Source organism: Carlito syrichta, unplaced genomic scaffold (genome assembly GCF_000164805.1).
Source record: "Carlito syrichta isolate Samal-C Ts95f unplaced genomic scaffold, Tarsius_syrichta-2.0.1 Scaffold308839, whole genome shotgun sequence".
Taxonomy (NCBI): domain Eukaryota; kingdom Metazoa; phylum Chordata; class Mammalia; order Primates; family Tarsiidae; genus Carlito; species Carlito syrichta.
Genome location: NW_007252935.1, coordinates 831811 through 854683, shown reverse-complemented (window position 1 = coordinate 854683; position 22873 = coordinate 831811). Strand labels below are relative to the sequence as shown.

Here is a 22873-nt window from a genome sequence, read left to right as displayed (position 1 = left end):
AGAACCAGGCATTCATTAATGTTACTTGTCCAATTCCTGTGGGCACTTAAGCTTGCCATTTATGATCTAAAATAGCACTGCTCAATGGAGATATAATGTGAGCCATATATGGAATTTTAAATAATCTAGTAGCCGCATCACAAAAATAAAAAGGAGCATGTCAAGATAATTTTAACAATATATCTCATTTAACTCAATATAACCTATATTTCACTATATAATCAATGTAAAAAGAAGATTATTAAGAAGATATTTTACATTTTTCCCCTACTCCTTGATGTCTAGTGCATATTTTATATGTACAGCACATCTCAGTTTGGACTAGCCACAGTTCAAGTTCTCAACAGCTACATGCAGCTAGTGGCTATTGTATTGGACAGAACAGGTCTAAAGGGTATTAGGAGAGGCTGAGGGTGTATCTACAGCTTAAGGAAAGTAGGAAAACGGAGCAAATATTTACTTAAGCATTGTGTTTGTTACTTGGCATGCACTATCTCATTTAATATTCACAGCAACCTTACAGGCAACTATGGGCTCAGACTCATCTTTGAGACTCAGAGAGGTTAACCAACTTATCCATGTACACAGTTAGGGAATGGCAGACTCTAGACTTTGGATCCAGATTTCTCTGTCTCCAAAACTTAAGAACAACAAACTTTGTCTGTTCAATAGCTTAAGAAGATATGGAGGGTTCTAGAAATTCTAGTGTGCAGCTTGCTAATGAAAAGGTGGATTTGAGGGCTTCTGAAAGGTGCAGTTCATAAACAGCAATCAGGGACTGTCTGTGGACATACTCAGACTGCCCCTTAAATGGCTTAGAGGAGAGAAGTTTTGGTCTAAAGCCAGGCTAATCCTGTAGCCAAGGGCAAAAGATGCTTCCCTCTCGTCAGAGAAAAAAGAAAATAAGAGTAAAACAGCTGGGGAGAGGAGGTGGAGAGCAAAAGAATAGGGAAGAACATTCACTGTAAAGGTTGGAACTAAATTCAGATCCCTGGGGAATTCTTTAGCTTAAAATTTTCAAGGAAAACAAGGGAGCTGAAGGAAGACCTATAGATTAAAAGAATCTTAAAAGACAGATGAACCAATAGCAATGCGTGAACCTTATTTGGATCTTAATTTTAAAAAGCATAAAAAAATATAAATGAGATATTTGGAAATGTGATCAATGACTGAATATTTGATGATATTAAGGAGTTACTGTTCATTTTAGGGTAGGACAATATCATTGTGATGGTTAGAAAAAGAGCCCTTATCTTCTAAAATATATACTAAAATATTTATAAATGAAATAATATGATGTCTGGAATTTGCTTCAAAATAATACTTATTGATATAAACCCATGCAAGGGACCAAGAAGCATGAGAGCGGTGCTGGTTCATTAAGGATGGAGAGTCCCCTGGGAGAACTGCAGCAGAGTGGACAGGCATGAGGAAGTAAGTGCAGGAAACAAGAGGTGGAAAGGCTATTGGCATTGGGATCTTTAGAGGGATTAAAACTCACAGTATCCACCTTGGGACTGTGACAATTGATCCAGAGGAGAAACAGATGAGACTGGCCGGGGAACTTTTTACAAGGATCCTTGCTGGGAGTATTTATTTATCACAGGTGGGCTCGGTTTACCCCCTCTTCTATCACACATTATTCAGAGAATCCCTCTGCCGTAGATAAGATAATTCTGTAGGCAAGATAATTCTGCCTTGGGTACAGATCGCATCTCCCAACCATTATGATTCTGTGAAGCTAAACGAATGAGATTTCACAGTCAGTTGCTACTTCCATCCTGTCAGAACAACGTGCTCTTGAAAGACACAGTGTGCTCCAGAAAACATGGAAGACACAGTGTGTTCCAGAAAACACGATGAGCATCCTCCGTAACGTCCAAGGGAATGGGAAGTGAGTCAGGGAAGGTGGTCCAAGTCCATGGCTGGATGAGAAACAGCTGACGGCCAGCTTGCTGGTTACCTCAGCAGAATGCATGGAGTAGTTGGGTGGCAGTTTTTCTAAGGCAACCGGGAGACAGTAGGATCCAGTTTGAAGGCGTTCATTTAAGAGAATTGGCAGCCACTGAAACAGATGATGTAAAGAATAAAGTGGTATTTATTACAGCACATAATTCTGGCAATTTATCTAGCTCACAATAATCAAATGCAACGAAACAATGATTAGATATTGACCAGGGCTCTTTTTGGCAGTAATTTTTGTCAAGTTCTTTGCATTTTAAATTCCCTGAGAGCTCCTGAGATGGTAATATCAATGATCAACTACTTTCAGAGTCAAAGCAGTAGCATTTTTCTTTATAGCCAATGTTTGTGTGCATCTGAACAACATCAATGCTTATTTTACCTTTTATATTTTTTAAAGAAATAACTTTTTCTCTCCTTGGGGGGAAAAGTGCAAGTTCTACTCGTTAATAGAATATATAAATTATACATATATAACCTAATAGAATTCAATATATGTATATTAAATTTGGAAATAATGCACATTACAGTTTTAAAAAAAATAAATGAGTATTCTTTCAATATCTATCACCCACTAGCTTTCCATTCCTGAAATCTGACATTTGCTAAATCAAATCATATCTACTCTTTGCTATAATCTGGTTAGCACGTTTTGCTACTTCCGACAGAAACAAAGCAAGTGAACAGAATTTCGTTGTTTATCTCTGTAGGGACCTTGGATACACCAATGACTGCAGTGTGAGTCAGCAAGTTGAAAACCACTCACTGAGTATCCCAGGAGACTTTCTACAGAGGGTCCTTGCTTCTGCTGACAGCTGATATGATAGAAGGTGAACAGGAGGTGGTGATTTACAGTGAGCTTAGCAGGGAGCTTAATTTTGACTTCTTCGTAAAAGTCAGGAGACCTGTTATCAAAGCACATTTCAAACAAATAACTTTTAGCAAGAATCATGGCTTCTCTGACTATAAATTGCAATGCCACAGACCCCTTGTTTCCTCAGAATGTGCCTGCTTGGTGCTGTGCTGCTCATTTTACGTTATTCTGTTCCTAAGCTGGAAGTCCTTGAGACCAAGCTTATGTGATTAGATACTCTTCACTTACATAAAACTGCTCACAAAAGAAAGGCTTTGTCAGGAAAAACTCCCCACACACAATGGAAAAACCCAACACAGGTTCAAAGTCCTGCTATGACCTCCTTTTCCATCTCTACCCCCAAAACAGGGCCTGGCACAAGGCCATACTCATCCAAGGACTGGAGAAAGAAATGAGTGGTACAGGAAGGAAAGGGATCTGATTTTCCTGGATCATGAAGTCCTAGATACTGTACTGAAAGCTTCATATACATCACTTCAGGTAATCCTTATCCCAGTCCTGAAATGTGGCTAAATGAAATACTTAAATGAGCCAAGGTCATCAGGCCACAACTGAACCCAGTTCTGTCTGACACTGCACAGATGTCCCTCCCTTACCTGTGGAATGTGAATAACAGCTTAGGCGTTATTCTGTGACTCAATTTACTAATCGAGTAATAAGTTTGGTCACCTTAAAGAAGGTGGTGGGTGACCTGCTGGTGTGTAGTGGCACAGAAGACAAAGACACAGGGCAAGAAGAGCTGGACTTTGCTTCTGGCCCTTTCCCGTATCTCAAAACAAGTTAGGACACTAATTTCCTTATTTAACATCTACAACCTCTCTGCATCATACTAGAATAGAAGCCTCCAGAAAAGTCAAAGCCACATTAAATTCTTGAAGATATGTTCTTCTGTTCTTTTCTCTGTCATAGTTAATAGCAAAACTGTGTATCTCCAATACAGAATCATATAACTAGCAAGAATGTTTTTTGTCCTTTAGTCCTTGCATTATTGGGAAGAATCACCCAGGAAACACAGAAAAATCAGGAGATGATGAAACAGTTTTGGTGTATGTTTAGAACTCTGAAATATACTTACTTATTATGGTATGTGATAGCTGTGTATACTTCCTGCAGAAATTCAGGCCCACTGGACTTTCCAAAGATGACCTGTTCACCATTACAGAAAGGATCACATTAACAATGCCATTTGGGAATACAAAATTGATTATCATCAGGCCCATCGTGTGTTCTGTTCTCACAGAGCTGTATTTTATACACTAAGAGTGCTGGGTTCTACAACTGACTTAACCATACTGATGCAGAACAACTATGAAGGGTAAACTGAGGTTCAAGAGGCTATGTTAGAGACCAAAGGCCACAAGTATGTGAGACTGGAAAATCAGTGCTCTCTCCACTCCACCCAACTGCCTAGAGGTCTACAAAATAGGGCAAAGTCACATACATTTGCCCTAAGGGAAAAATCTTGATCCAGGCTCTTCTCTCTACAAAGACATAGGCCTGGTCACTTGGGCGATCTGAATCTCCACTGCCCTGTGCACATGATTTGTACCATTTAGAAAAAGATACCTCCTCAGGCCTGCAGCAGCCTTTAGTATGAATACAAACACGTGGTCTTCTCTTTGAACAAAGACAAAAAGCCCTCTCTAGAGTCTGTAATCCTCATGCCAGGAACCAAGGCTCAGCAAGCGAAGAACAGGCTGGAATTTAGCCCCCACTGGCCGTTGGCTGGGTATATTGGCGACGTACAGGATCTGCACAGCCATAGTTGGCAGCCCTGGTGGTAACTTGCCAGAGACCAGAGTAGAGAGAACTAGGATGACCTCACCACCGTCACAAGAGGACACCTTGCATTGGGAAGACAGGTAGCACATTAGGAGGAAGGTATTTAAAAAACAGATATTTGAAGAACAGAAGCACTAGAATAAAAATTACTTCAACAAAAATGTATAGTGACTGAATTCTATGACTTATAAAAAGTAATAATAGCTAACCACCATCCCATTTAGCGGCTGAGGATTAAAAAGTATAAATTCTGGGCTGGGCATGGAGGCTCACACCTGCAATCCCAGGGATTTGGGAGGCTGACATGGGAAGATCGCTTGAGTCCAGGAGGTCAAGAACAGTCTGGGCAATATAGCGAGAACCCATCTCCACAAAAATAAAATAAAATAAAATAGCCAGGTGTTATGGCATGTGCCTGAAATCCCAGCTACTTGGGAGGCAGATATGGGAGGATTGCTTGAGCCCAGAAGTTCAAGGCTACAGTGAACTACGACTGAGCCACTGCATTCCAGTGTGGGTGACAGAGCGAGACACTGTCTCTATAAATAAAAAAAAAAATTCTGGCATTAGGGGGTTCCTTTGAGCACAGTGCATTATATACGTATTTATTCGATTTCTATTTTGCCTCAGGATGAAGACACATTCCCAGCAGGTGTTGAGGTGGTATGTGCTTATTATACCAGGTATGTGTTTATTATTACTTCAAATCTGTCAGTGTGTGTCAGTGGTGTATATTTGCTATTACTTCATATTCCCAGCTAGATATTCTCCCCAGTCAGTGATGTGGTCTGAGGCTTGGGTGAGTGTGTTACACAGTATGCATGTGGAAGAGGCTCAGCAAACATGGCAGACACGTTGAGCTACCACTTAACTTTGTATGTTCTGGAGTTGTGTGATCTCATGTGTAGTGTGGAAAGATTTTATGATTTTTTTTCTCAGTCCTCTAATAGACATACTCTGTGCATTGCTGAGCCCTGGATTTGTCCATGTGAACTGCCAGGGCTGTGAAACCCTCTTTGGTTTGAGGCAAATGTTTGTTTCTCTCCTTACCGGCATAGCATTGCTGGTATCTTCTCCACACATAAACTGGATCTTGATTGTAATGTTCCGGGCAGATGCTAGTTTGTTAGCAAAGTTCAGCCTCTGTGGGTAGACATAGAGAAGATTTCTGGAAAAGAAAAGAGAAAGAACCAATGAACAAGGTCTAGAGTTTATTTTAACTATGTTCTCTAGCATATGCTGAGGCCCACATTCATTGGGTGGTTATTCTAAAGGAGGGTTTTTTTCCTTTCAGAAGTGAATTACTGCTGGAGTGACCAAATTACTGTTGATTCTTCCTTTTCAGCTGCAGCCATCAGAAAATAATCAGAACTGCTCTCTGTTTTGCTACATGTAATGATGTGTCTGTGGTAGCTTAGAAAGTCTTAGTGTCTTGGAATGTGGAAATCTGCCTAGAGGAAATTGTATCTCTGAAAACAAAAAGGTTCAGCTCATTTTAAATAAAATTCATGGCCATCAATGATGGCTTAATGTTATTCTTTCTTTTTTTCTTTTTTGAGTTGGAGTCACACTCTATCGCCCAGGCTGGAGTGCAGTGGCACTGCTCACTGCCACCCCAGCGTTGACCTGCTAGGCTCCAGTGATTCTTTCATTTCACCCTTCCAAGTAACCAGAACTACAGGGGCATGCCAAAATGCCTGGCTAATTTTTGATTTATTGTAGAGATGAGGTCTTGCCAAGTTACCCGGGCTGGTCTCGAACCTGTGGGCTCAGGCAATCCACTTGCCTCAGCCTCCCAGAGTGCTGGGATTACAGGCTGAGCCTCTGAGTCCGGCCAATATTGTCATGTTCTTTGGGAAAACATTTTGTCTTCCTCACTCTTGGCCCACTATTTGAACTCCTAAAAAGCACATTCTCCTCAGACAAACACATTCTTGCCCCTGGGGCTTCCAAATGACAAAATGACCTTTGTGTGAACTGCATACCAGGAGACAGTGACCAAGAAAAAAGGCTAGGGTACCAGATTTTCCCTTAGTGAATGTAGGTTCATCTAATACCTTATAAGAGTTTGCATATTTATCGACACCAGAGTTTCTCTACCTGGCCACAATTAACATTTTGGACTTCATAATTCTTTGTTGTGGGGGAATGCCCAGTGTATCGTAAGATGTTCAGTAGTATCCTGGTCTCTATCTACTAGATGCTAGTAGTATCTCTCCCCCACTCAGTTGTGACAATCAAAAATGTCTCCAGACATTGTCATATTTTCCCTGGGGGCCAAAATCACTCCCACTTGAGAACCACTGATCTACACACATGAATTTGTGTAGTGTAGATCAACACAACTACACCAGGTAGATTTATGATCTTTAATTGGTATAGTCAAATAAAAGAATCAATGCCACCTATTGGGTCTATATTCAAATACAAAGTGTATTCCACTGGAAAAGAGTGAAGTCAATAGTCAAATAAAAGGTAGAAGATGAAAATTTGAAGTCAATAATCAAGTATGGGGCAGAAGATGATAATTGAAATCTGTTTAGCCCATGAGGTCTGAGGTAGTCAGGGACTAGAAAACTAAAAGAGAAGGACTAAGTAGATATGGATGCTATCCTATCAACTCTAACCCTTTGGTTGTGTTTGTGTGTGTGTGTGTGTGTGTGTGTGTGTGTGTGTGTGTGTGTGTGTGTGAGAGAGAGAGAGAGAGAGAGAGAGAGAGAGAGAGAGAAACAACAATGGTCTTTTTGAACCAGTGTTTGCAAAATCCATGGATTTGCCCATCACTCTTTCTTGCGACTACAATATCAGCAGTGACAACACTAATAACCATGACCCTGGACAATACCAAGTGAATGGGCTGTGTGGACTGCCTCTGATGGGCCATGCAGACTTCCCTGAGTGAATCATTTAGTATGAGATGTACAGATAAAAAGGGAGGTATGTTACAGAGCTAATGTATAAGGGAGGATCACTGAGGGTATTGTATCTCCTGTGAATTATGAGGGACAGGGTGGGGGTTCATGCTCAGAATCCCTGTACTAGTAAGAAGGTGTGAGATTTTTCTGGCCGTTAGAAATGGGGACAACCCTCAGAGCCAAGTAGACATTAGAGTGCAGGGGCTAGTACTGAAAACCAGGCCTGTTTTTAAAAATTATAATCCGTAGTCACTTTCAGAGTGACTTTGAAATTTTTACTGTGTAGTGTATGTCATGGGAAATTTATCCCTTCTAAAATCAAAGATACTTATTTCATTGAGTGTCACAAAGCCACACTTAGTCATACATAAGGTATTGAGCCAAGGCCAACTCTACTAGCCTGGTAGTCCCTCAAGTCACACTACAAATTCACATTTTCCAGTTTGTTCTACAGAATTCCAGTGTCCTGCAGCGTGTTACCAAGTGTGTGGATAAGAGGTGGGGGGTGGATGATCACACACTGTTGGAGAAGACCAGAGCAAACCAAGATAAACAGGCAGTGTGGACACCCTTGAGCAGGAAAGACTCTGCTCCTTTCTCCAAATGTTTTGGCCTCAAAACTCCTTTCATGTATTTATCCTTTCATGACATATTTTGCAAGTTTAATATGCACTTGGGAAAACATTGAGATAAGCTTACCTAGTTACAAGAAGGAACATGCCACATCAAGGAAGGATAAGTGAGAACACAGGAATTCTCTCTCTATTCAGTCATCTTGAACATAATAAATTCTCCCAGGTAGTCAAGAAGAAAAATGATACTTGGAACTATCAAGAGCACACAGAAGCCATGACTTTGCTTGTGCGGGTTCAAAGGCCACAGCAGCAACAGAATAGCATTCCTCCCTCTACTTTACCTCCTTTTCTCTACATTAGGTGACTCCCTGGAGGCAGAATGGGGGTGACGTAGTGCTGGGAACAGATTTCAGTTGCAGCTATCTACTGTGACCTCTCTAGGCCAAGCAGCATCATTACAGTATGGCAGCAACTGGCGCACACTATTCCCCTCAAATTTTGATCTTTGTTTCCAGCTCCTTCTAGCTACCAGCTTGTCTGCTTGTTGGTATTTGTTTTTACCAGAGTCATAACTAGTTGTAAATGGTCAACTGCACTGGCCACTTCTTAACAATCAAATGAACAAGAAGATAAATGTAAGGCAATAATTTCACCCACCGGAAATGAATTTAGATAGTGGGCAGAAAGTTCAATGAGCTTCAATTATCAGTGAAGTGTAGATGGCCTACCCAGAAAAGTAGATGATGGTCCATGACACAATGAAGGGATCAGCACAGAATTTGGGGGTGCTCGAGCCCCAGCATGTAAAGATGAGACACAGCATGGATTAGCACAGAGCAGGCAGAGGTCCAGCATAGTGCTGTTTCTCCTCTACCTCAAATCTCACTGTCTAAATGGAGGCAGTCCAACCCCGATGCAGGTGGATACAGTTGATCCACAGATATTGTCCAGAGTGGACATGGGTGTAGTAATGGATGATGGACAGTTTACAGTGGGGTGTGGGGATGTGTGTGAGGTACAGATCTCCTTCTGCTCACTGTGCACCCTTGTTCATCTCCACCGCCAACAATCAAATAAGCAGAACTAGCGTTCATAGAGTGACAATATCGGGGAGGGGAAAAAGGTATTGGCTCTGGAGCCAGAGAGCTGGCTTTCACTTCTTTTAGCTGTATAGTCTTGGGCAAGTCGCTTAGCCTTTCCAAAGTCCCATTTGGGTTAATAATTGCATTGACCTGAAGGGGCTGTGGTGAACATCAGTGAGCAATAATTTAAGAAATGATATCTATTATGATGATGTTTTCCTCCACACCAAGTCAGACCACTCCAACCATTGCACTGTCCCAGTCTCCCCACTCCACGCCACCCCCACTTCTCACCTGGACCACTGCAATGCCTTCTCAATGGAACTTGACTTCTACACTTGCCCCTCACCATCTACCTTACATATTGTCCAGAAGGATCTTTCAAAAATGTCAAATAAATGATGTCAGGTCCCTACCAGGGTTCCCAAACTTTTTTATCTGGCTCTTGACAATTTCTCTCACTTTATGTCTCATCACTCTCCCACATTTGTTTTTTTTAAAACATAGAACATCCCAAATTTATTCCTTCCTCGGGGCTTTTTCCTGCTGTTCCCCAGAGTGCTCTCCAGTTCTCGAAATGACTCTTTGTCATCACTTGGGTTTCAGCTCACACATAATATCCTTGAGGTCTTTCCTACCACTCTATTGAATTGTTCCATTCCATTCATGTACACATTCTCTCTCTCTCTCTCTCATCGGAGTCTCACTCTTTTGCTAGGCTGGAGTGCAGTGGCACAATCACAGTTCACCACAGCCTCAATCTCCTGGGCTCAGGTGGTCCTTCTACCTCAGCCTTCCATGTAGCTGGGACTACAGGTGTATGCCATCATGCCCACCTAGCTAAGTTTTTTTGTTTTTGTTTTTTGTAGAAACAAGGTCTCGCTATGTTGCTCAGGCTTGTCTTGAACTCCTGGCCTGAAGCAACCCTCCCACCTTGGCCTCCCAAAGTGCTGAGATTACACGGATGAACCACCATGCCTGGCCATATTCTCTCTTTTATAGTTGTGTGGTTATCATACATACAAATGATTATAAAAGTAATATATGAGATGTGGCGAAAAGGGAACACTTCTAAACCATTGGTGGGAGTGTAAACTAGTACAGCCTCTTGGGAAAACAGTGTGGCAATTCCTGAAAGTTCTAAAAATCAACCTTCCATAGGAGCCTGCAATCCCCCCACAGGGAATATACCTGGAAGAACTCAAATCACTCTATAAAAAAGATACCTGCACATGCATGTTTATTGCAGCATCATTCACAACAGCAAGAACATGGAACCAACCATGCTGCCCATCAAAAGAGGACTGGATAAAAAAAATGTGGTACACATACACAATGGAATATTACGCAGCATAAAGAAGAAGAAAATCATGATCTTCGCAGCAACCTGGATGGACTCAGAGTCTATAATACTGAGTGATCTTTCACAGAAACGAAGAACTGAGTATCACATGTTCTCACTCATAAGTGGACATTGAACAACTATCATAATACTATAAGAAAATTACTCACAGTAGTGGGAAACTACAGGGGTATGTGGGGGTGGGGAGGTGGGATTGGCAGTAGTGGGAAACTGCCAGAGAAGTGGGGGGTGGGCACACCTCATGAACAAGGGTAACTGCACAATGAATATTTGTATACTTAACCCTGAATTGTAACCCACAATTTTAAAATAAAAAATTTAAAGGTGAAAAAAAAAGTAATATATAGGTCAGGCACAGTGGCTCAAGCCTGTAATCCTAGCACTTTGGGAGGCCAAGGCAAGAGGACTGCCTGAGCCCAGGGGTTCAAAAGCAGCCTGGGCAACTTGATGAGACCTTGTCTCTACAATCTATCAAAAAATTACCTGGGTTTGGTACCACGTGTCTGTAGTTCTGGCTACTTGGAAGGTTGAGGTGGAAGGATCGCCTGAGCCCAGCAGGTCGATGCTGGCATGGCCGTGAGTGAGTCACTGCACTCCAGCCTGGGTGACAGAGTGAGACTCTGACTCAAAAAATAAAAAAGTAAAATATGATTATGAAAGACATATGTCCCCTTTTTCCAATCTTGAATAATGGAAAAGTACAGAAAAGTATAAAGAAGAAAATAGCAACTACCTGACATCCCACTGCACTGAGAAAAATCACTGACTTTAGTATATTTTTATTTAGTCTGTTTTCCCTCTACATATTAAACACTTTCGTCATACTGTTTATATAAAACTTTCTCTGTTTTTGTGCCACTTAATGTTGTTCAACTATGACCATTTCCCCAATGTGACTAAATATCCTTCATAAACATGATTTTGAGGGTTGCGTGGCATTCCATATTATGAATGTGCTAACATATACACCAGTCTCCAAAAATGAGCATTTAGGTGGTTACCTTGTTTTTCATTATAAGGCTGTGATGAACACTTTATACATCTTGCCCCTTGACAGTGCAGTCTACTTTTGGAAGAATTCTGTATTGTTCAAGTTTCTTCATCTTTGAATTAATTGAAAAGATGCCAATCAACCTTTCTTAAATGCTGTGTTTGAAGGAATAATGAGCCAGAGTTTGTAAAAATGCTTTGAAGTAGCTGGATGAAAGGGACTAAGCAAATCTTAGCAGCAGCAGCCCTGCCAGTCAGCCCCTCGTCTCCTGCTCCAGTGCAGGCAAACCGCCACCAGTCCCACACCTTCTTGCCACTGCTCAACAATCTTGCACACTGCTTCCGAAGGGGCTGTATACTCCTGCATCCAAACATCACCACTCCAGGTATTCAGTGCCCTGCTTCAGGCTACTTACACACTCCTCAGAGCACACAGCCAGAAAGAAACTTTCAACATCCCTGGAGACCAACTCCCAGGAAGGTTCTATGGCTCTGCTTAAAATTCTTTTTTTTTTTTAAGAAGATGCATTTCCCAAAGACCATCATCTTTCTTATCAGCAAGAATGTTAAGTGATATGTTTTGCTAAATCGGCATGCTTTTTAAAGAAATGAATATTAGAGAATAAGAGAGTTTTCTCTTGGCAAGAAAGATCTGCCTGCATGGTCAGCAACCCAGAGCGTACACCAGACAAGGGCAGTTATTAACAAACTGATAAACAGACTCATATATTTCATATGTGACAAATGAAATATCTCATATTAGCCAGAGAAAATCCTAAGAATTACGTTACCTAAGGATTTTTGAGAGGACAGTCAATGACCTTAATAGAAATCACTTGTTATGGCAAATTTATTTTGAAGCCTCCTTAGTAACTACAGGTTCAGTGTACATGTCAGGCATTTAGTATAATCTCATATCTCCCCAGATGTGGACAAAAGTGGTTTCTTTCTGTCATACGCACCCCAACACAGAGAACAGGACATTTGGTATTCATCAGGCAATTTTCTTTTCAGAGTGCTTTCAGATGGCTTTTCTTGATTACAAACTGTTTTGGAAATTCCAGATTCTTTCCATTGATTCAGCAACAAGTCCTCAATGTATTTTTAAACTGCTGTAATTGAGCAGCTCTAGGGAGTCACTTGTGGAATCTGGTCATTTTTTTTTTTTTTTGAGTTGGAGTCTCACTATGTTGCCCAGACTGGAGTGCAGTGGTCGCTCCCGGCCACCGCAGCCTCGACCTGCTGGGCTCCTGCGATCCTTCCTCCTCAGCCTTCCAAGTAGCCGGAATTACAGGCATGCGCTACCACACCCAGCTGATTTTTTGATTTATTGTAGAGATGAGGTCTCGCTGCCCAGGCGGGTCTAGAACCCGCGGGCTCAGGCAATCCACTCACCTCAGCCTCCCAAAGGCGCGGGATTACAGGCTGAGCCACCGAGCCCGGCTGAATCTGGTCATTTTTAGATCCAATTGGAAACCAAACACTCTGTCTTTACCATCGTGGGACCCTCTTCTACTTCCTTTGCTGAGAACAGGAGACTTGAAATCACTGAAAGCCACAATGCAAAAAAACATCGCTTTGGTTTCTCCTAAGTTTAGCTTATTCTTTATCCGGTGCAAGAAGACAAAGAGAAAGCCCTGCCCCTATTACTTATTCCCAAGATAACAACAACACTCTCTCCCAGGGGCTTCTACAGTTTGGAGCTGAGCTCAAGGAGCAAGTGAGCTGCAGCAAAAGGCACGCTGGCCACCTGTTTAAGCCTCCGGACACACTGAACACCTCTTTAGCTGAGCTTCTAACACAGGTCAGCCAGTGGGAGAAAAGAAAAGGGGGCTTTGAGAGGAGAGCGGAACAGCTCTGCGTGAGAGGTGATGGCCTCCTGCAGCTGGCTGTCCAGGTCCAGCATCAACTGGCTGCAGGGACAACACACAGGCAGAGATTGAAGGAGAAGCTGAAGTTGTTGGAGCAGAAGTTGGAGGATGCTGCGTTCTTCAAGGCAGGTGGGCTTCCCGTGACAAGGGTTATGGATGACATCATGGTGAGTCGAGCATTATTGGTCATTTGAGTTGGCTGTTATTTTAACACATTGGAAAACAGGCAACAGGGGATAGGATTCATGAAGTTGGGGTTGTTTCTCCTGTGAAAAAGCCTGGGTAAGAAAAGTGGAGGTGGGCTGGGTCTGTGGCTCACACCTGTAATCTCAGCCCTTTGGGAGGCCAAATAGGGAGAATTGCTTGAGCCCAGGAGTGCGAGCCAGCCTGAGCGAGACCTTGTCTCTCTTGAAATAATGATGATGATGATGATGATGATAATAATAATAATAGAAGAGTGAAAGTGCAAATGAACCCTTCATGCTGCAAATGTGTATGCATTTTCATTCCTGGTAATAATAACTTAAAACATGTTTTGAATAAAAAATATTTGTGTCACTCACTCCCACACCCACCAAAGAGTACATGGAGGACTAATCAGTCATGTTGTAAAGCCAGAATCCTAGCCTTCTGTAATCTGAGAACATTTTACTCACAGGGCCTTGAAGGCCCACAGAGAGTCAAAGGATTAGCCATAGTTATCCAAGGTCAAACAATCCTTATGCTTATTTTCTTGAGTATCTCTTTGAAAGTGGCATTGAGGTGAGCTAAGTGGCTTATACTCAGTGTCTAATATTGAGTAAAAATTCAGAAAATGAAATTTTATCATTGATAGGGTTGTAAATAAGCAAAAATTAGATATGCATGAAGGGTAAGGCTAAAAGGTGGGTTAGTGTCAATGTTGGTTTTCTTTCAATTATTTCAATACAGAGCCTGCAATGAAGTTTTAAAAAGTGCCTTAAAAAAAGGAAAAAGAAAAAAATTGCTGATTTTGTGTACCAAGTTATCTTCACTGTCTTGTGAATCTCAGTAGTACCTGTAATTTAAGCTGCTTTTTATACCAGGGGAGATGAGTTTGTATAGAGACCTGTGATTATTGACCCTTACCAAGTAAAATAATGAGTGGACATGTCCCTTTAAAAACTGCAAAATAGACCAGGCTCACTGGCTCAGCCTGTAATCTCAGCACTTTGGGAGGTTGAGGTGAGTGGATTATCTGAGCCCACGGGTTTGAGACCAGCCGGGGCAACTTGGCGAGACCTCATTTCTACAACAGATCAAAAATTTGCTGGGCATAGTAGTGCGCGCCTGTAGTTCTGGCTACTTGGAAGGCTGAGGCGGAAGGATTGCTGGAGCCCAGCAGGTCGATGCTGGGGCGGCCATGAGTGTGCCACTGCACTCTAGCCTGGGCGACGGAGTGAGACTCCAACTCAAAATTAAATAAAATAAATAAAAAATAAAAACCGCAAAATGCTCTGCAAATGTAAGAGGAAGAAGTCATCTCATCTGTAATAAAAAGGTGAGGTCCAGTCTCAAATGCAGCGATCCCTTAGAACTGCTTTGTAAACTAAAAATATGATACAAATTAAGATCTTCTCAGCAGGATCCTGTGAAACAGTTGAGTGATTTTTAAAATGCAACTTTAAACACTCTGCAGGATTGTGAGGTATTAATATATGTTACCTGGAAAATCAATCAATCTCTCTGGGGTTCTCTCTCCATCTTTCAATTTCTCTCAGTCTCTGTCTCTCTTTAACTTGTGCGCATCTCTCTCTCTGCCTCTCTTTTGAAAGTCTGTCCCAGAAAATGATGCAATGTTCTTTCTGAGAGAGCACTTTACTCCTCCAATTCCACGCAGTTACTGAAATGCATTTTCTGACCAATCACCAAGCATTTGACGATTCCCTCCTCTGAGCTGTGGGTTGTGTGCAGGGCCATTTCGACCTTCAGGATGACAAGCACAACACCTAGGATCTATGAACATCTTAGGATTCCACAAAAATGTCTGAGACCTCAAAAGTTTTTAGCTCCAAACAAAAAAAAAGAAATTAGCTCCAAAAGTTATTAGCTCCAAACAAAAATAAGAAAAAAAAATCTCAAAACCAAAACGAATTAATAAATATATATATAAATTAAAGGCTTGTCAAATGCAATTTCTTTTTCAATGAGTCAATGGCAACTCTACTGAGTTTAGCCTGCAGGCAAAGCATGTACCCCTACTTTGCAGGCTGTTATAAAGTTATAAATAAAGTATATGTAATAAATGAGGAAGTGGGTCCATCTTAATATGTTTAAAACAACATGTGGTCAGGTCTTCCGGCTGAGGAAGGTCTTGAAAATGCCTTGGGTATGGATATTGGAGGAAGGGAATAAAATATCAGAGAAATTGGTCTTTTTTACTTTATTTGTATTCTTATAGATTGAAACCCATGCATTGGTTTAATAGCAAACTACTAGCAACATGCATCCTCAATACCATTGAGACAAACTTATACATAAAAGCTGTTTTTCTAAATAAACACTCTCAGCCCAATCCTTTTGGCAATTTCAGAATAATTTCTTTTGCTTTACTTGTGTTTAAAAATTCTCCCCCGTAGCCTTTTTTGCAAAGACAGAGACAACAAACTGATGAACCATTTGCTGAAGTGAAAATGCAACAAGACCAACTGCATGAACGAGACGCTCTCATTCAAAAACTACAGAAAAAGGTTGGTGCTTTTTACTCTTTAAAGCAGTTTGCTGTCAACAGACAGATTCCATCAGCATAAACTTCAAATGCCTACTAATATCAGCAACACCTTATGATTATCTGGTGTCATTTACTCTAGCATTCAAAACAAAATCACAAACCTAGATCCCTTATTTCAAGGTACTTAGGCAAGGAAAACAGCTGAGGAAGTGATTTTAATTTATCATTCATGTTTCGCTGCCAGGAAAATCTATTTTAGATGCAATAATAAAAATAGCAAACATGATTATATTCTTACTATATACAGGCACAGTTCTAAGCACCTCTGACAGATGTTACTATTGGTCTCATTCAGCAGATGATAAAATCAAGGCACAGCTAGGATGCATAACACAACTAGCAAATGGCAGAGTGCAGTTCAAATCCAGATGCTCTGAGCTAGACCTAGGGCCTATAATCATTGCTATTTTGGGGAACAACCTTAGCTGGATGCTGGGGATCATGCCTGTAATCTCAGCACTTTGGGAGGACTAGGCAGGAGAACTGCTTGAACTCTGGAGTTCAAGCCTAGCCTGGGCAACAAAGCGAGAACCCGTCTCCACAAAAAAGAATATGAAATTAGCCTGGTGTGGTGACACCACCTGTAGTCTCAGCTACTTGGGAGGCTGAAGCAGAAGGATCACCTGAACCCAGGAGGTAGAGGCTGGGGTGAGTCATGATTGTTCCATTGCACTACTGCCTGGGCAACAGCGTGAAACTCTGACTCAAAAAAAAAAAAAAAAGAAAAGAAAAAAAAGATCAACCCAGTAAACAGTCCCTTTGGCCAACAATCAGACTCACTAAGAACCTTCTTATAATATGCTTTCATGCTATTTACAAGGTTTAAAAGATCTTCCCCCAAACTGTAAGATTTTTTTAAAATGTTAGAAATAGCATAGTTAACTTACGATGAGAGTGTTGTTCCCCAGTGTTAGATAGAGGTTTTGATGCTTTAAATCAAGAGCAAATTAAAGTTAGAAATCTCAAAGCTCAATATTTTATACGTTCTGGAATTACCTAGAAAACCAGCAAACCTAATGTATTTTTTAAAGAGAGAGCATGTTTTGTAAATACATGCTTGTGAGTGAGCTAAAACTTTGCTACTCAAAGGATGGTCCAAGGAGAAGCACCATTGACATCAGCATCAGCACAGCATCACCTGGGAGCCTGTTAAAAATGCACCATAGCCCTGCTGAATCTGAATGTGCATTTTAACAACACACCAGGTGACTCAGATGTACATTGAAGTTTGAGAAGCACTGCTCCAAGGGAACTAGTTTGTTTTTGCTTTTGTTTTTTGAGTTGGAGTCTTACTCTGTCGCCCAGACTGGAGTTCAGTGGCCGCTCCCGGCCACCGCAGCCTCGACCTGCTGGTTTCCAGCGATCCTCCCGCTTCAGCCTTCCGAGTAGCCGGAATTACAGGCATGCACTACCATGCCCGGCTGATTTTTTGATTTTATTGTAGAGATGAGGTCTCGCTGCCCAGGTGGGTCCCAAACCCGCGGGCTCAGGCAATCCGCCCACCTCAGCCTCCCAAAGGCACGAGATTACAGGCTGAGCCACCGAGCCTGGCTGGGAACTATTTTTTAATTTGGCAGACATATGATTGTTTTAGTTCATTGTGATTTCCTTTTGTGCTTGGGTGCTGGGAGGCTCAAATTTGTAGGTGACTTTTAAAGGAACTGTTAAATATCTTAAGATATATGTACATATTTACCTCACCCAGATTTAGATCGATTTCCCACTCCTTATATTCCTTTCACCCAGAAATGTTATACCTTGTTATACAATCTCTATAAGCTGCCTCAGACACTTTTTAGAATAGGAAGTGGTCAAGCATAGTGGCTCAAGCCTATAATCCCAGCGGGAGGATCACATGAAGCCAGGAGTTTGAAATCAGCCTAGGCAACATTGTAAGATGCCATCTCTACAAAAGTTTTGTTAAAAAGTTAGCTGAACATGGTGGTGCCTCTCTGTAGTTCCAGCTGAGGCAGGAGGATCGCTTGAGCTCAGGAGTTCAAGGTTGCAGTGGGCTATGATCATGTCACTGCGCTCCAGCTTGGGCAACAGAGTTAGACCCTATCATTCATAAATAAATGCATAAATAAATAAATAAGAGGGTTCATAAATAAATGCTTAAAAAAATAAAACACTTGCCATGCTCTGTCTTGTCATTCTGTGACTGGGGGCTCACACCATTATTCGTATTATTCCTGTTTCCGATGTTTTAGGTTAGAGCAAAGTGCAAGCTCACAAAGGAAAAGGTGAAAAATGGAAATGGCAAGGAAACCCCTGATGTGTAGAGTGAAGGGAACGTTCCATATTCAGAAATCAGAGCAAGAAAAACGGAGAGTGAAACCTTGTCCAGGGCACGAGGCAGAGTCCCACACGGCTGCCTGCTCTGGGAAATGGTGCAAGATCAGGAGGAGGCGTAGAGTGTCGCCACAGGTTACAGCCTGCCCTTGGGTGGCCTCTGTGCTCCGTGGGCCAGGCTGCAGTGTTCTGTGTAAATGTTCGGTGCCCTGAACATCAGAGACTTCTACTCCCTGACAGAAAGCAAGCGCAGCTGAGAAGCCAGGGACAATGTTACTAAATTGTTTAGAAACACTACAATAAATGACCCAATATCCTTGTTCTGTGATCTTGTTATGCTAAAAAAAAAAAAAAAAAAAAAAATGCATTTGAAGCTTGAGATGGTAGGTGGGGAATGGGGACAGGGAACCACAACAAGATGCAGCCTAATACTTCTTATTGTACCACTTTAAAAGAGTACTTTTGGGGAGAAATTTAGGTTTCCTTAGTTGATGACCAGCAGTTTGAATATCAGGTATGGTGACTTTACATAGATCAACTATTTTTAGTATGAATAGTTTGTCTTTGAACGTGAATTAATTAAGTACTCCCAGCTGCTATATCTGTAGATTATCTTTTCTATTGTGTCAATCTCCCTCTCTGTCTTTTATCTGAGACAGGTAAAAGTTCCTTCTAAGTGAGACTCTGGAAAGCCAGCATTCCTTCTGCTAAATAAAGCACAGCCTCAGCATCACCTTTGAGAAGTAGGGGAAAGAAGCCTTCCTTAAAACTCACTTCCTTGTTTAGGTCCAATTAGTTTTTAAGAGCAAAATTCCCAAAGGGAAAGCTGGGACGTTCATGGGCTTACGTCTTACCCAGATCAGAATCCTACTGAAAAGCATCACAAATAACCAAGCATTTAAAATCTGCTGGCATAACCTGACCACTTTAAGAAATAGAGAAAGAAATCTCTCTCCAACTAATCGGGACCATGCTGCATTTTTTGTAAAAGGCCACCGGACAGAATTGCTGGATGAAGAACTCACATGAACCAACCTGCATGTTCCTTTAATGGACAGAGGGAACAGATATTTTCCAGGCTTTGCAAATAGTTTCCCGAAACAAATCTGCTGACGAAAACACATACACATACCCCAAAATTTCCAATTTCTGCTAATGCTGACCTATTTCCCCCCCTTTTCTTTTAGGGCAGTCCCTTTATTATTTCCCTACCCATTGAAAGAAACATTCAATGAATAAATTAATGCTATTCATGAAAATGCATGTTTTTTATCATTCCTGGTATTTTTAATATTTCCGGAAGTCTTGGTTCAGGTTAGAGAAGAAAGGATTGGAATTGGGGGAAACAACAGGTCTACTAAGAAACAATTTGCCTGATATCCCCAGCTACCCCTATACACATAAATCTGCTTCAGGCACTTGAGAGAGAGGGCTTGCCTGGGTTTTGGAGGCAGGAAAATTTGCAAAGTTCTTGAGTGGGTGCAGGACAAAGTTGTATCACATACTGTTCCATAGATCAGTGTGTTTGTGTGTAGTTCTGGTGTCTCTTGGGAGACTAGGGTTTGCCTCCAAAGACAGGCAGTCATCACCCCTCCTTGTCTCTTTCAAAGAAGCATAGTGCCTGACATACAGTAGGGGCTCATGGTATTGGTCAGATGAATGCATCAACATTATTCGTAGAACAACAAGTACAGCTAGGCATGTGAGAATTTCAAAGAAAGACTCTGCTCCATTTCTGACTCTGCTCCATTTCTGCCTGGATGTCACAGGGTGAGGAGGGAACCAAGGGGAAATATTCCCACTCCCTAGAATCACACCAGAGTGACAGGTCCACAGGCAGATGCATCTATCCTCAGCCCACTGTGAGCTGACAGTCATTCTTATGGATGTCACTTCTTCCTAAGCTAGAAACACACAGAACCAGCGCTTTTTTGGTGGCTGGCCTGGGATACAGATTCTCATGCTAGAGTTTGGTATAGTTTCAACTCAACTCTGGGAAAAGACATTAGAGGTTGTATAAAGGAAGCATATCCCTCTTTGGGTTCTTGTGGACCCCCACCAAGTGTCCTGGTGGAGACCATGTTCGGTAGGAACAATAATTCTGTGCTCAATGCTGTGTACCACGGCTCCTGTAAATATCAGTTCCCTTGAGAGAGCAGTTAGGCACTAAGGCCCATTGCCCAAGGTGCCAACCAATTTTGCAGATGGCCCTCTTCAGCACTGTGTGTATGGATGACCCAGACCACAGCCCCCACCTCTGCCCTGGGCCTGCCTTGGGGTTTATGTTCAGCAATGTCAAGTGTTACTCCTGGTACTCCTGCCATCTTTCTCTACTTCTTTCCCCAAACTGACACACAGGACGTCCACCAAACAAGCATATGAATCCCTCAGAGGTGCCAACATGTCATTGATTAGGTAAATGCTACATTGTTGAGCATATCCTGATTCTCATGGAGTTCTTGCTGACTTCAGAGAAACTTCTGAGAGTCAGAAACACAGTACAAAAGTGCAGGGTTTACACGACACTGCCTGAGAAAGACTGTTGCCATGACATCTTTAACCAGAAAGCATCATGACTATCCTGTTCCTATGAATAGACAGACCTTGGCCAGAAAGAGGAAAACATTCCTACCCTTCCCACGTTCCCCTCCATTCCACTTGGTCAGTCCTATTCAGTGGATATTGCTGTTTACTGAGCAGATCCTAAGAACTAACTATGCTATGTGCATACAATATAACTTGTCTAGTGGAGCCTAGTCTTAATTCTAGAACCAGGGAAACAAAACAGGGAGGAAAGACTAGGATGTGATTATCAAAAAATTATATGATTTGCCGATGGGCATTTCCAATGATAGTTTTGTAGCATTTGAAAGAACCGTAGACAACCATTCAGTCTTGGTGATCAGTGAGACAGGTGTTCCCTACAGGGGCTTTAGAGGAATGGTTGGACCTCTTTTCCAGCCTTGATTGGTGTTGAAGGTAGTCACCGACTGTCTGTCCTCCTGATCTGCACAAGGCCGGGAATCCACTCTCCAAACAAGAAAGATGGATTTCACTGGTCCCCACTAGGCCCTGATGATGAGATCACATCAAAATCTTCTGTCTAGAGAGAGGTCTTCCCTGGGCACCTGCTTAGAGCTGAATCTCTGTCAGGGATAGATCGTACAAGGCCAATCAGGGCAGCCACCCAGGTCTGGCCAGGACCTGGCGGAGGAGACAAAGAGGGATGTGGCGAGTGCCCCTGGTGCTCTCCCCGAGCAAAACACCAGCAAACTAGCCCAATTACCAACAGACTTCATCCTCTTCCACATGCTCATCTCCAAGAGCACTTCCTGAGTGAGCTCTAAAACACTTTATTGTTTTGGTGGGAGAAATAGTTTGAGCCTCTGCCACCTTCAAGGAGTCTGCAGTTAGGATGGGAATCTGCTGCACACGTATAACATAAACAACAAATATATAACATAAACAACAACAATGAACACATACTGTAGGGTATTAACATTTCACAAAGCACTTTCCTGTGTAAAGTCTCTTTCCCTAAAACCGCTGAGGTAAGTGACACAAAGTTATTCTATTGTACAGATGGAGAAATTGAGGATCCTCCTCCTGGCTCTGATCCTCTGTTCCTTGGCACCAGAGCTGCCTCAGTCAGTAATTCTTCCACATTAAGTTGCTGCTTACATTTAGTCCACACAAAATGTCCTTGGTTTCCAGATGATACAGGGAGAGGGACTGGGGGCATACGTGATATTATTTTGCTTATCCACAAAGTGAGGACAAACCACTAATTTGATTTTTGTACTTTAGGAAAGAACCAGCCAATCCACAGGTGAAGGAATTGTTCAGTGGTTATTAAAGTGAGAGAAAACCTGCTTGGGGAAAAATGAATGACCTCCTCCCCTGTACTTCTCCCCAGCAGGATGATCTCTCTGAAGTTACAAGAGACAAAGTGGCATACGTGCCTAGTTAGGTCAAAAATGCAAGAATGGAGGTCAGGCACCGTGGTTCATGCCTGTTATTTCAGCTCTTTGGAAGGCTGAGGTGGGAAGATCACTTGAGGCCAGGAGTTCAGGACCAGTCTGTGCAACATAGCAAACCACCAAAAAAGGTAAAAAATTATCTGGGCATGGTGGTGTACACCTGTAGTCCCACTACTCTAGAGACTGAGGCAGGAGGATCACCTGAGCCCAGGAGTTTGAGACTGCAGTAAACTGTGATTGGGCTACTGCACTCCAGCCTGACTCTAATTTTTAAAAAACCAATAAATAAAAGCCATGCAAGAAGGGCATGAGAAAACAGAACTCCGAGTCTGAGATAAGCCAAGTTTGAGAAATACAGGGAGATTTCTGGAAAGGCAGGGATGAGGGGAGGTCTATTTTCAATAGTGGGGGGTGAAGAGAAAAACAAATACAGTCAGA

At 42.1% G+C, this 22873-nt stretch overlaps 1 protein-coding gene across 3 annotated transcripts in view; it reads right to left on the bottom strand.

The window, feature by feature from the left end:
- Positions 1-22873, bottom strand: part of DOCK8 (dedicator of cytokinesis 8) — a 222952-nt gene that overhangs the window by 81484 nt on the left and 118595 nt on the right. For all 3 annotated transcript variants that reach the window (XM_008066066.1, XM_008066067.1, XM_008066068.1), the window contains 4 exons: positions 5669-5786; positions 3912-3982; positions 2729-2867; positions 1964-2065 (listed from right to left, as the gene is read on the bottom strand). In XM_008066066.1, coding sequence (XP_008064257.1) covers positions 1964-2065; positions 2729-2867; positions 3912-3982; positions 5669-5786 — 430 coding nt within the window. The remainder of the gene's footprint in view (positions 1-1963; positions 2066-2728; positions 2868-3911; positions 3983-5668; positions 5787-22873) is intronic.